The sequence below is a fragment of the Podarcis gaigeae genome (genome assembly GCF_964106915.1).
Source record: "Podarcis gaigeae genome assembly, chromosome: 4".
NCBI lineage: Eukaryota > Metazoa > Chordata > Lepidosauria > Squamata > Lacertidae > Podarcis > Podarcis gaigeae.
Window position 1 is genome coordinate 43,321,491 of NC_139677.1, and position 15,058 is coordinate 43,336,548.

At 42.1% G+C, this 15,058-nt stretch overlaps 1 protein-coding gene across 11 annotated transcripts in view; it reads right to left on the reverse strand.

The window, feature by feature from the left end:
* Positions 1-15,058, reverse strand: part of MAP7D2 (MAP7 domain containing 2) — a 51,031-nt gene that overhangs the window by 14,576 nt on the left and 21,397 nt on the right. For 2 of the 11 annotated variants that reach the window (XR_014563100.1, XM_083734285.1), the window contains exons 2-8: positions 11,150-11,227; positions 10,123-10,286; positions 7,312-7,426; positions 6,412-6,507; positions 4,495-4,605; positions 1,934-2,056; positions 974-1,122 (exon numbers count right to left, since the gene is read on the reverse strand). Coding sequence is in view for 10 of the 11 variants with exons in the window: in XM_083734285.1 (XP_083590411.1) it covers positions 974-1,122; positions 1,934-2,056; positions 4,495-4,605; positions 6,412-6,507; positions 7,312-7,426; positions 10,123-10,286; positions 11,150-11,227 (836 nt within the window). In the remaining variant the exon portion in view is untranslated. Of the gene's footprint in view, positions 1-973; positions 1,123-1,933; positions 2,057-4,494; positions 4,606-6,411; positions 6,508-7,311; positions 7,427-7,621; positions 10,086-10,122; positions 10,287-11,149; positions 11,228-15,058 lie in introns of those variants that run through there. The other 9 variants (XM_083734288.1, XM_083734290.1, XM_083734289.1 and 6 more) reach the window with 9 other exon arrangements.

Below are 15,058 nucleotides of genomic sequence, written 5' to 3' on the forward strand. Positions count from 1 at the left end.
GCATGAATTACTCTTGATGAAAAAGAATCAAGCAAATTACACATACATTATTCGAAGTACTGTAGTTATAACTAGTGCAAAATGTAGGTCGGCATAACCAAGATCAAGCAGTTTGCACTATACAGAAACATATCTCTGGCATTTGACTATGTCTAGCGCTAACCCCTAGCCACCTGCTCTTTTTATTAATTTATTATTCTCAATACACATACTTGAGTATTATTGAAGAAGAAAAATACCACAGGGTGTTCTCATTGTTTTACCCTTGTGGTCCTTGGTTAGTTATCAGACAGAATTCTAAGAGCGCACCCTAGTGTCCACAAATATTATAAAATTAGAAATGTACATGAATGCATTAAAACATTTCCCTTCTTATTTGCAGCGCTACGCGGAGCTGAAACAAACACAAAACAAATCCTCTAGCAGCAAGGGAAACTGTCAAATCCTACCCCAATTAAGCATTAGCATACTTTAGCTCTTACAAGCTAAACTATTTTTCTGCTGAGTTAGGACGCAAGAAAGCAAGTTCAAATTTCAAAACAAATTATTTGTAGTGCTGCACTCAGATATATATATATATATTTAAAAAAAACACCTTTAAAAGCATTGAAGTCAGTGCTTTAAAAGGTACAATGCACTGACGGTTATATCCTTTTAAGTTGCAGATTCTTATAATCTAATTTAAAGTTTCAAAAAACTCTTCACATCTGGGAAATATAGTATCACACCAGACACACAGACTCCCTAAATACTTAACCCTTCAGCTCAACATAACAGAACTTAGTGCAAGCATCACTGCTTATGAATATCTAGAGAGCAGAGGAATGGTTGCAACAGAGTGGCTGGAAGCAGGAGAAACAGAGAGGCCATTTACTCTTTAAACATTGACCCAAAGAATACCCAACCATCTTATAAATATACTTAAAAAATAAAAAGAGCATCTGTCTTGGGTCCGGCCAAGTTTCAAGCCCACCTGTGGCACTTCTGCTGCAGTTGCTCCTTTCATTGCATCGGATGTTGAGGCAGATGCTGCCTTCTTTCTCTCCATACTTCGAGTGGGCGAAGGCTTGTAAGGAGATTTAAGAGGGCTAGCTGGTGCTACACGAGGACAGATATGGAATACTAAAGAGTTATAGTACAATAGCCAGAGCAATAGGGAACATAGACAAAGAAAGCGAGGGCAGAAAAAAGGGGGGAGGAACAGCAATCTTTATTAGAAACAGAAAAACACAAACTGTTCAAACACATTAATAAACCATATTTTCTCTCTTTATACAACCACCACACATTTACTGAAGTGCCTTCACTAAGCTTAAAAACTTTAGGCCATAGGAATAAATAGTTCTTCTATTGACAGGTTTTAAAGATCTGGCCACTCCTAACAGATTAAAATCTCTTGTTGAGAATTATTTGTGTTATCGGTAAATTTTTCATGACCACTTTAGATTCAGAAACATATCTAAAGTAGTATCCTAAGGACTGGAGAAATCAGCTCTAAAAGTGATACAAGGTACAGATATTACTAGTTTGATAACTAACTTTGAATCAGAGTAGTTCACTGGCTAGGAAATCATACTGTCTTGTTTAGCGTTAGTAAAACTGCTTTTAAAGTCCTAGTATGTCATCTGAATGGATACTACTAAGACTCCTAGAATTTTGAGTTAAGCTTAACTATAAATCACTATTTAGACAACTTTTAAATTTGTTTTGTTATTTGTTTACTTTCTAGCCAACCAAAATGTTACATTCTTCAACATAATTGCTAAGGCAACCAAGCAATAAAGCTCCTGGATAGAACTCTGCAGCTTGCCTTGTTTTTGAAGGATTATTATTACATGTGGAATAAGATTAATAAATCACCGGGGGTAGGGGTGGGAATCTTGAATTCGTTTTTTCTATGAGCCTAATACATTCCTTAAAACGTTAGGTTTACCTGAATCACTGTATTGCTCAGAAAGCATTAATGTACTTCTGCTTCTGGCTAAAGAAGCTTGTGTGGGAGTCAATAGTCGAGAAATAATAAAGTTTTCCATAGGACTAAGGTGCATGCGATGAGCTGAAGAATGGAAACAAACGAAAAACATTAAGAAAAAAGCCACTTCAAAAAATTGCAAACAAACATAATGAATGGCCAAACGAAAATGAACGAAGGGGAAAAGAACAAATAACTGGGCATCCTGGAGAACTACAAATCCTTGGATTTAATTCTTCTTAGGAGGGCTTCGATTTTCAGGGTTTTAAGCAGAGTACCTTATGTGTTATTTGGTCTAACAAGCAGAATGGACATTAACGTATTAGCCTCCCTTATGAATTTCCACACTTCTTCATTAATATACGAGACACACTTGTGTGGAAGGGTATGGTATATTATATGCAACGATATTGTAGGTTAGATAATGCTAGAACTATTAATGAATGCCTTGATTTATGAAGTGCTGCACCAAGGCAGCAGTTTCAGAGCAACAAGTGCTAGAATATTAATTCTAAGCCATTCCTTCTAGTGTTGAAGTCAGCAATATTAGCACCCCGGCAGTTTGCCCTACTCCATGCTATACAGAGGGTTAAACTAGCCCCCTTTTGCCTGCTAACTAATAAGCTTCCGGGTCTTAAGAGCTGTGGAGTCCAGGACAAATGTACACTGGCCATAATTAGCAGTTCTTTCTCTTAACTGCTAATTATGGCCAGTGTACATTTGTCCTGGACTCCACAGCTCTTAAGACCCGGATTTCCTAGCAAATGGGAGCAGAATCAGGTAGCTCTGCATTGAATGTCAGGCACAGGACTGGATGTTATACCCTATTTAGATCCATCGCTTCTACCATTATAGTGAAAACTGCTTAACAGGATCAGGTGGTAGGTAGGCTGTGATCCAAAGCACACATGAACGGAATTAAGTTCCACAGAAAATTAATAGAATACCATTGTTGCACCAAAAAAAGCACCAAAAAAATGTTTCCAACTCCAGGCTCAAATAAAGTTTACAACAGAAAAAAGCAAAAACTTCCTGTAAGCAGTGAAAAATGAAGATGAGGGGGAATAACTATTCTCTTAAGAACTATTTTACAATGGTACCTCGGGTTACATACGCTTCAGGTTACAGACTCCGCTAACCCAGAAATAGTACCTCGAGTTAAGAACTTTGCTTCAGGATAAGAACAGAAATCGCGTCCCGGCGGCAGCAGCAGGAGGCCCCATTAGCTAAAGTGGTTGCTTCAGGTTAAGAACGGAGCTCCAGAACGAATTAAGTATGTAACCAGAGGTACCACTGTACTGTAATTAAATATTTTCCTGCTGGGTATTATTGCTGACATGGCATGGATTGCCAAAGCCCAGTAAATCTACCCTCAGACGTAGGTTATATTCATCCATTCCACTATAGAGGCCTATTTCTCCCCCCACAAAACATGCCCAAGGAGCTCGCTCTTGCTTTCTTCTGTCTACAGCAGTCTATCTCAGACTTCTTCAATATGGACCCTCTCTTCAAAACATGTCCCGTTCTGTTCTGTTCTCCCTGCCCCAGCCTAGCACAATGAGTATGCACAGAGTTTTGCAGACAGGCTGCTGTGTGTAAGGATCTATGCACTAGTATATGAATCCCAACGCTGGCATTAGAAGACAAACAGAGCTGGGTTGCTCTGATCTCTAGTCTTAAAATAACACACAGGCAACCGTCATGAGAACAAAGCAGCTGCTCTTCTCCTACATGCAGCTAGCTCCACAAATACTGTGTGGATCAGTGAGATTCAAGAGGCACGGGAGAACCCTTTCCTACAAGTTCCACAATTGCCTAGAAATCCACCTGCGCATCCACTATGACGAGGTACTCCACATCCTCTGGGAGTGACCTGTCCTACAGCTTGAGTGCCACAGGTGTACAATGGAGGCCACCTATTAGCCATCCAAATTTTCCCCTAAGGGAAATACTTGTTTCTTGGCATATCTGGTAATGGAAAATGTCAAAATTAAAAATCAAACCACTAAGGTTGTAGGCTGTACTAAGGTTACCAGAAGTCTCTGTTTCCTGGGGACAGTCCCCGGATTTACAAATCAGTTCCCTAACAAAATCCATTCATTCCTACTGAAGTTGAAAAGTGTCCCCAGATTCATTGAAAAAAATCTGGTAACCTTAGGCTATACTCCTTAGAACTACTGAAATGGACAAGGTTTATGCTGAAGAGAGAGAGAGAAAAAAGCGGCTTTGATGCCTGTTTTAAAATTTAAAGTTCTTACCTAAGCAATACTGAAATGTCTGAAAACAGGACTCTTCATTTTCTAAGGGAAAGTTTCCTTAATATACTTAACCAAAAAAAGAAAACTGAAGTAATTTCTGCACTGATTTCTGGTAAACATTACTGCCTTCAGAAGATTAACCAATTGAGAAAAGGAAGGGGCTGGGGGGCTGGGGATGGAGAAGAGAGAAAAAGAGAGATGCACTTTAAACACAAAAGGAGAGAGATCATTTCTGGTGCGACAATGAGCAGCACATTCACTTGCCTCTGTCAGGGGAACATGTTATTGTTGCTGTGGAGTGGGAGAGGCGCTTATTGATAGGCGACTCCATTTGCTTTGGCAGATTCATTGTAGAAGCTGAAAGTTTGTCACATGCTGCAGAGAGATGCATTGAAGACATTTATATTCATTCCACAGTGCCAAATGCTCCCACAGCCAACCTTTAATTTTGTTACTGTGGACCTTGTGAATGAATCAGCACAAAGAATAAAGCACATCTGATAAAATCCACAGGCTGGAGCTGCTCGCCCTGTTTGTCTGTGAGCTATAATTCAAGGCAGACTTTTGGCTTACAAACATTTCAATGTTACAGTATGGTGTAAGATTATCTTATAGTGACTGGGGGGGGTAGTACTAAAGAACAACAAAAATGAATAAAAATTAACTCTACTTTTCTTTAAGCAACAGTGATGCGACAAACATATCCTGCTTTTTGCCTACGCCATGTTGACGCTGGAAGACTTCCCACAATTTTCAAACAATTCAGAGCTCTAGAACAGTGTTGGGGAACCTGTGGCCCTCCAGTTAGGCTGCACTAAAAGTCCCATCATCCTTGACCACTGATTATCCTGTATGGGACTAAAGGAAGGTGTGAAACTCTAGATGTTAAGAACATCCGGACACAGAAGTCAGAGGTTGGGCTCAAACCACCAAGTTTCTGGTTAACAGCCAGACACAATGACCCATAGGGCCACCTGACTAAGGAAGTCACAGAATCATAGAGTTTGTAGTGTTGGAAAGGACCCACAAGCGTCACCTAGTCCAACCCCCTGCAATGCAAGAATATTTTGCCCAATGTGGGGCTTGGACCCATGACCCTGAGATTAAGAGCTGCATGGGGGGTGGTCTGCAATTGTGTTATGTGCAACTCAGAAGACATGGAATCCCCCTCTCTAGGTTCTAGGTGCACACCTGTAGAACTTGGGAGAAGGCAGTGGATTGCACTCCCCTTGCTTACTTCTGCTTGGTCAAATGTACTGTGCAGGAGAGGGTCGTGTTGCTTCACTGTCACATTGCACTGCCCTATCCCTTCTACCTAGTGGAAACAGACCAATGATAGGGATGAAGCTACCCCCTTCTGCTCAGTTGGTTGGTTCTCCTTCCCTTCCATTCCATGACAATGCCCCCTGCACTTCACTATAGGAGGGCCAGGAGAACCCCCAGAACAGTCTTATTGGACTTAATTCAAAATAAGGGTTCAAATAACGATCCATTCTATTATTAGGTGATAGGTGCGTGGCTCCTAAAGGTAACTGGGAATTAATTCTACTTGTTCATATTGTAACTTGTTCATTGTAACTGAAATGTTTTAAACTAGTCCCGTCCCCACCTAGAGAAGCTATTCAAAAGGCACACAGTACACATGACACATGTATGTCCCACACTAGGGAAAAAAGGAAATGAACTTGACAACATCTAGTAGGAATAGGATTCAAATCACCATTATGACGTTGGAATGCCAAGCATGCATTGCTTCGTTTCTAACAAAACAACAACAACCAGACAGTGAAGTTCATGGGTGCAATCCACCAAGCCCTCTTGCCACAAAGCCTCCATTGCAACAGGATTTGTGTTGCATAAACTCTAAGCCAGGGGAGGGGAACCTGTAGCCCTCCAAACGTTGCAGGACTCCAACTCCCACCAGCCCTAGCCAGCACAGCCAATGGTAAGGGATGATGGAACTTGTAGTCCGGTGACATCTACATGGCCACAGGTTCCCCTCCCCGAAGAAATGGCAGCAGTGACACTTGGGGGAACTGAATCCAGAATTTCTGGTAACAATGCTGTCAAGGATTGAACTGAAACAACAGAGAACACACAGGAAGTTAGGGGGGAGGACAAAATTGGTGGATGCGTTAAAAGTGATAAACGACACTATGGCACTGTGAGACTCTCAAATACCATTGGCGGAATCAGCAGCAGCAGTTGAGGCCACAGAGTCTGGAAGGAGGGTGTTGGCAGCTAAACCTAGAGGGGGTGGGGTATTTTCTGATTCACCTACACAACAACAGAAAAAATCAGAGCAAAGAGGTGATAGATCACATCAATAACATTAAAATCCCAAACAATACAGGAGGTATTTTAATAAGCCTGTTTCTGGAAATGTTAAGAGTTTATCCTTCACCTTTTTCTGTACTGCCTTGTTGGGGGGCAGGGGGGAGGAATCATACTGACGACTTCAGCTTAAACAGGGATGCTTATACTTTTTGGGCTGCTGTATTATCACTTGGGAGATATTTCACATGAACAAAACCTATTGGGAAAAGCTGGTGAATTCACAACAAATTTAAATGATTTCTGAACAACATAAAAGCTAATACATGGTTGGTGGTTAAAAAAAAGGAAGCTTGCTTTGAAACGGAACCGAAAAGAGAGCAGCTAGAGAAAAAGGGTAAAGAGAACAATTCATTTCCAGCAGTAAATACTGCACAATCATGGAGAAGTCTCCCCTGAGGTTTTAGGAGTGCCTGAGCTAAAAATAAATTGTGTTCTGCAATGTCACACAGAGCCTATAGCCATTGACAATGCAGTGGTTTATTTTCCATGGTGTCTTAATTCCCCCTACCCCACGCCCGGTATATAATCTGCGTAGAGAAACTTCGGCGTTGGCCCATTTCCAAGAAGATACCAGGGCATGAAATACAGTAAGCAGTCTCAAAATCCTTTTTTAAATGATGCACCTCGACAACCTCTCCCTCACACATCACAGTCTACTGTCACAACAGATTTTGCAGCTTTCTTTTTTTAATCCCGAGCCTTTGCAGTTTGGAATCTGCAATGCAGCCAGGCTGCTTCACTCACCATCTCTGTCGCCTGAGCCTGCAGCCAGTGCTCCTCCCCACGACCATCTCTTCTGTTTCTGCTCCAGCTGCTGACTTCTTTCCATGGATCTCCGCATCATAGCCTCTAATCGTTCCTAAGCAATTATTGCAGAAAGCAACAACAACTGAATCCAGGTCTGACTTTCTTAAAGAGCCCTTGTCACAGGGAGAGGGGGGAGAAAAAGACTCAATCTTTATTCCAGCTATACATACAAGCAGTGCTCAAAATGGTCCTTTTACCAATACTGTAAAGAGAAGTGAGGAAATAAGGCACTGGCATGTCCACTCACCTCAAAATATACGTATCCTTTGTCTGCAGTCACTACTGAGGTCAGTACAGAGGCTGAAGTTAGCAACACAAGTTACATCACCTCCAAGCATCTGCTCCTGCTGGCAAGATTGCTGCTGTGGCTCTGTCTGGGCTTAATTTGTTTAAGAATAATGCATGAGAAAGCATTAACTCTGTCATCTCAGCAGAGCTATGTCTTCTGCCTCAGTGGTGAGTTGCTGCAATGATTCCTTCCAATCACACAGAAACCTTCCTTTAATGTATGCAATCACCAGTCTGGTGGCGTTTCATTTTTATTTTTTTCAAAAAAAGCAACAACAACCTGGAAACCTGCTAAGCAGCTTAAGAATTAATGTTTTTTATTTACTATAGCTAGGTGTTTTCATTATTTTTTCCATTAGCTAAAATCGTGTCAAGTTTTTTTATGGATGGGGGAAAGAAAAGAAACTCCATTTTTCTCCCCTCATAATTTCTCCTTCCAAGGGTGATCCCTATAAATTGTCTTCCCACCCCCCCACTCCACCCCCTGACCTGTTTCCCAAGTAACATTCCTTTGTCACACAGCAGATAGCAACCCTAGAATATGATACTGAACTCTCAGACCTGGCTTTTATATTCCATGGGTAGTATTTGTTTATCCTTGTCCAACGGAAGTGTTGCATTTGGAACAGGGAAACAATCGTTCAAATCTTTGCTGAGTCACAAAGCTCACAGTCACAATCTCTCTGGATAATATACCTTACAGGATTGTTTTGAGGATAAAATAGAGTGACTTGACAGGAGGAAGGGCAAAATAAAAATACAGTAAATCCTCACATGGTAAATGAATTCTACATTTCACCAATATGGGATGGAGAGTAAGTGATTCAAGCATCCAGCCAGGGCATATGGTATAGTCCCCTTCATGGACCCATAAAACCCAAGACTGCGATGAGAGGGACAACTTGTTTTAAGAGCACTGCACATGGCAAACCTATTCATCACAGAGAAGTGTTTTATCACTAACTGGTTAGCTTTCTACATGTAGGGTGAACACTAATATCAGGTGGCTTTATAACAAGCGATACTCCTACTGGCAAGGTGAAGTTGTCAGTTTGCTTAGAAAGGCTTTGAGGCTTTCAAGGAATAACGTAGATCCACTTCTGGGAACTGAACTAGTGATCTGTGGGTTCTTACCAATAACTTACACATCAACTGCAAAGCTGGTAAACAATGACTTGTACTTTGTTACTTTTGTACAAAACCTAGCACATATTAGGCATGGGCCTGAATAATAAATCCTCATGATAAAGGACAAAAGGGTCACTTATCAATATGCTGTCCAGGTTAAGCCTTTTGTGACTTAGAGAAACTGGTAGTCATTTAGGACGTTCATAAGCCAAACCCAAAGACTAAACTGCACCTCAAAGGCCAAGCACTTATTGGTTCAGAAGGTAACCCAGTCAACTCTCACTATTACCAAAAAACTGCATCAAGGAGGAAGAGTCATAGCATGCTTTTCTAAAAAACTCAAAAATGACTTGTCCCCCCCCCCCCCCCGCCTTCCTCAATGCATCAATGTTCACAGAATCAGCTCTAGACAACCAACCTTAACCTACAATTTTGGGAGTCAAAGGAAAGATAGCAAAGGTTCAACTTCCCACTGCTCCCAAGTTAGAGCAACCATCCACCATGAACTCAAGTCTCTCCAGGCCCCTACTGTGCCCATGCAGTCATTGATCCATTATTATCCAGAGCAGCAACTCCTATGCCCATCTCTCAGTGACACCCAACTTCCAGATCTAGACATGCTGCAGCAGCTTGTCTACCTACACCTCGTTCCTGCCTGTCGCATTTGGTACCCTGTGTCACAGAGGCCTGTCTAGCATCTTAATGGCACCAGACAGTTTACTGTCACTTGGTGGCATCTCTCTGCATACCACTCTTCAGCAAAAAGAGCCACAGCTATTTAAAAAAACACACACCTCATACTTGCAGCTGAATTGCTAGCTGGTTCTTACTACTGATCTCTACATCTACAGCTTGGCCTTCTGTTCCTCAGCATCTTCCTTTTGTTAACCCATACACACTTGCCTCTATGTGAGTCCTATGGACATGCATCTATCTGCAATCCAGGAAGCAATGGATTGACTTTGTTGGTATGCTTGCACTGAACTAACCTCACTTCCACCTCCTCCTCTACCTGTCGGTAAGTAGCTGTGAAGCAGCCGATTAAAGGTCAGGTCAGCACCCTACCCCACCAAGCTGCCCACTACTGAGAGAGGGTGTGTGTATGAGTGTGTAAGCACGTATGTGTACAAAAAGAGCAAGAGAGGGAAAGAGGGTTGGGGAACGTGCATTTGTGACAAGGGGTGGCACAGGTGAATATTTTTTTTCATTTTGATGAGGTATTTTGTTTTGCCCCACCTCCTATAGTAATGTGGCTCCCAGAAGGTTGGGCAAGCTCCAAACCAGCTGAAACAGGTCCCCACCTCCAGTACAGGATGCTAAAGCACTGCGTACCTCTTCTTCTCTGAGCTTCTGTCTTCTCTTTTCTTCAACAGCCGCCCTTTTCTGCTCCTCCCTCTGCCTCTGCTCTTCCAGCTTCCTCCATCGTTCTTCTATTTGCTTTTCATACTGAAGCTTTGCTCTCCTTTCTTTTTCCAAGATTTGCTGTTCCCTGGCAGCTTCAATAAAGAGAGAAATTCTCCTATTCTGATGTAGAATACAAATCTATGAAGTGCCATACATATTAAAAGAGAATGACGCAGCAGACCAAAAAAAAAAAAAAAAAAAGGGTCTTGGTCCACTAGCGTGGCTTAGGTTTTTTTTTTAAAGTGCAAATGTACATTCTCTGTCTCTCACACACACTGAAGCAATCAAATGGTTCAACTTTTCTAAATCGTTAAGTGGAAAATTCAGTAACAATTGATAACCTTGGACATAAATGAAAGTAAAGCTTTCCTCAAACACGTAAGCAGCTAACTGGAGAAGTCCACCACCCTACATGGGCTGAAACATGTAGCACCAAGTCCAAAGAGGCAGAAATAATAAAACCAGATCTATACTTCCCCTTCTGCTCCTGCATTGCTGCTGCTTACTTCCCATGTGCTGGTACCCCAATTGCCACTACAGCCATTGGCATGAGCCCTCATGCTTCACAAATATTAGAGCTGATACCACCAACAGACTGGAAGGTGAGAGGATGAGGTTGGGGGGGGGGTGAATGTTGTATGGAAGAACTTTTGTTCTTGCCAAGAACCTTCCCAAGCCAAACTATCCTAAATAGCCTGGCCTAGCAGAGCACAGCCAGAGGAGGAGGTCTATGCAGTTGATGCTTAGCAGTCCCTGTTTTATTTTTTCAAAAAATAAATGCCTCTGGTTCTAAACTGAGAAAACAGGCCAGAGTCATTGTCAGTGCAGGAAAGACTAGTGAACATGCCCCCAACCTCTGGAAAATAAGGCTTAAAGCCTGTCACCTAGATCCTCAAGGATGCCTTCCCAGAGTGGGCTGTCCAGCTACATCCAAGGAAGAAAATGGTCAACTTACCAAGATACTTTTCCCTTTCTTCTCTTCTTTCCCTGGCTAGTCTTTGTCTTTCGTCAGTTTTCAGAAACCCATCTACAGCTAATAAACATCAAAAGAGGAAAAACCCATTTTAGCAAAATCACAGCAAGTACCTAAAAAAATTTAAGTATTTAACTAGTGTTTATGTTGTTTTTATAAGGATTCCAACTGTCACATTTTTGCAAAATATTTTTGCTAAAATTTAACAACACAAGAGTAGCCTAATCAGTATTTACAGGACAAACCACTCAGCAAAAAAATCAAACATACTTAGTGTTACAATTTTGGCTAGTTTCACTTATCTCCTGTAAGGTCTGTTTTAGAATAGCATCATATAAAGCAGGGGTCAGCAAACCTTTTCTGCAGGGGGCCGGTCCACTGTCTCTCAGACCTTGTGGGGGGCCAGACTATATTTTTTTGGGCGGATGAACGAATTCCTATGCCCCACAAATAACCCAGAGATGCATTTTAAATAAAAGCACACATTCTGCTCATGTAAAAACACGCTGATTCCCGGACCGTCCGCGGGCCGGATTTAGAAGGTGATTGGGCTGGATCTGGCCCCTGGGTCTTAGTTTGCCCACCCATGATATAAAGCATGTTAGAGTCATCCAACCTAGATATTACGTGTATAAAGATACAGAACACATTAAAAACCCCACCTTTCAGTTGGAAGACTGTGAAAGCAACTATCAGTAAAGCTTCCAACCTCTTGCCTAGGGGCAATATGTTTGTGTGTGTAGCAATACCAAACAGGATGAGATCAACACTGGTTTGCTAATCCTTACAATAAAGTTCAAGTACATATTGCTTAGCAATGATACCTACACACCTGAAAATATCTTTCCAATTGTGGTTAGATCCTCCACACGTTTTCCAGACTGTAAAGTGCATTCGATTTTCTTCACAGCCTAGCAGTCTTCTTTGAAAAGACCAAGAGTCTTATGTGCAGACATTTCATTTAATGCATTTTGTTCAACACTTGTATGTTTGTGTCTGTTATCTGCACTGCTTTCTGATTTTAATGTTGAATTTGCTGTTTGTGGTCTTACACTTTTCCCTCCGATCAAAGAGCGTTTGAATTAAACAATATACACTACTAAAAATATTTGTACTTGTCCTTCCCATTCCTCTCATTCTTTAAGGGCAAGGTATAAAATTTTTCTTAACATACAGCATCCATTGAAAGGAAATACAGCTCTCTCCCTTATGCACATTCTTTTTCAGCCACCTCATTTTTTTAAAATCAACAAGAATCGCATCTTGGCAATTAATTGTAATTTTTCTGTAACTGAACATTACTTTACATTAGCAAACAGCAATGTGTTATTGCTTTACCAACAGCCCACATCTTACACTTGTCTGCTCAGATGTAAATCCCACTAAATTTAATGGGGGTTACTGTTACGTAACAGCATACAGGACTGCAGCCAAGTCACCAAGTTAAGGGTTCAATTTCAGTGTGCCTAGTTTACTCAGCATAATAAACAGTCAACATGAATGACTTAAAAATTCTGGAGTCTAGTTACATGATACAATGGATCAAATAGGAAAAGATTAAAAGCTTGGACATTTCTTCCTCCAAAATTCCAAAGCCCACTAAGATACTATTACCTTACTATGTGTTTTGTTTTTAATTGTTATGACTTTAATTTCTCGTAAGCAAACAGACAGAAAATTGTACCCATAATATCATTTATATATAAACATACTGTTGATTGCAAATTGTTCTTCCATAATCCTTGGGTTATTGAATATTATAAACAATGAAGGAATCTTGGTGGAAACCCTACGTTTCTTGCATTTAGTAGTCTCAGGATGACCCCGTGTGGCCATAGCAGAGACTTGCACCTCATCATTTCCTTTGGGGCTGGACCAGAAATTCAACCAATGCAGTAATTTAGGAATCTGCTTTATTTTTACAGGGACAAATCACACGGAAATGTTTATAAGTGTGTCATCCAGAAGTATTACAACAATCAGCACACTAATCTACTCCAGGAAAAAACAACTGGTGCTTAATATTGGCATCGGGTGATATTTTTTTTTAACATAATCATAATTTAGCTACTGTAATACCAGTCTAAAAAATTACATAAGGTTTCAACTTGCACTGTTTAAAGAATATTATCAACATAAGAAGAATCTGCTTGATCAGGGCAATGGCCCATCTAGTCCAGCCTCCTCTTCTCACAGCGACCAGCCAGATGCCTGGTGGAAACTCATAAGCAGGACCTGTGCACAAGAGCACTCTTAGTGTGTGGGGGGGGGAGCTGGGGGGATTCACATCTGGCAAGCAATGTGGCCCTTTGGTTTCAGATAGAACATGGGTAGACAAGTCTAGAAAGTCTGGGGCACAAATTTTCATGGCCCCCTAACGTCTAAGGGTCTAAGGTGGCTTATTTACCAGAAGTCATGTACAGTGGTACCTTGCTTTGCATACGTCTTGGTTTGCATACGATTTGGATTACAAACACGTCAAACCCAGAAGTTGTGGTTCGAGGACCCGATCCCCGCAAAGTGGAATGAAAACACAAGGACACGTGATATAAGGTTAATGGGCAAGAAAAGGCCACAACTTTATTGATTACAGCAAGTGAAAAGGTATTGGCTTAGGCATTGGATTACGTCAGCTGACTCCACCCACTCAGAGAGGGGTGAGTCTAAAACAAGGGGGTTTATTCACCAGTAGGTGGAGCCTGTTGATGCTAATACAACTATAAGCTCTCCCCTGATGTCACCAAGGGTCATGCCATGGCCTCCCGCCAAGCAGGCATCGGACAGAATACACAACCGCCGGATTCCTTTAACGGAATACCCAAAATTGAAGGTGTAGGCGATGGCCACACCTAGCCCTTCGACACGGGCAAGCTGGCAGAAGGCACTCTCAGAAAATGCGGGGGAGGCACTGTTCAACACACACGCAGATCAGCGCGCACACACACAGTAGCAGACCCAAAGTCGGGCTGCCCGGCCGGCAGGGAAGTTGCATGATCGCTAAAGGGGGTTGTGATCGCTCCGGCCCAAGCAAAGAGAAAATTAGGTGTATTTAAACCTAATATGCACAGACTAGGCCAACCCGCAGCGGGAGAACACGAAACCCCCTTTTCAGCCCCGAAGCAATATACTTCCCTGTCTTCAGTGAGCTCTGTGATGACCTCTTGACTTGCGACGGGTCGACGAAAAGTGAGGCCGGGAGGCTGGCGCTGCAGCAATTTAGGCTGCTGTACACGCCCCCTTGTAGGCACCTCGTTGGGTGCCTGGCCGTGGGCGTGGGCATCAGCCAGGTGAGTGGAAGACAGGGGGCAAACACCCCCTGCTTGAGGCGGAGACGGCTCCCGCCCACAACCACTCCCCTCTCTGGCAGGAGGAGAGTCTTTTGTGTCGCAGTTTGCAAACTTTTTTTGGATTACAACCCTTTTTTGGGGGGGGGAGGCCCCACTGGCAAAAGCGTGCCTTGGGTTACAACCTGTTTTGGTTTACAAACAGATCATGGTTGTAAACCAAGGTACCACTGTATTCAATATTAACTCTGAAAGTGTATCCTCGATTCTGATCGAACTAAGCCACCTTGAGCACAATATACATGAGGCTTAGTTCGGTCAGAATTGAGTATACATTTCCAGAATTAACACTAAATACTGTATTTTTCTGTGTATAACACGCTCTGTGTATAACACGTATAAGATGACCCCTACTTTTAGGGACTCCAATTTAAGAAAATAGAGTGAGATGGCCCAGAGTTGTTCAGCTTTGGGGGAGGATTGTCCAGAGTTGTTGAACTTTTTTGGGAGGGGAATGCCGAACACTCACAAAACTCACTCAAACAGTCCCACTGCATACCTAGACGGGCAACAGCTATATATTTAAAGAACTTACTGCTGTTAGTCT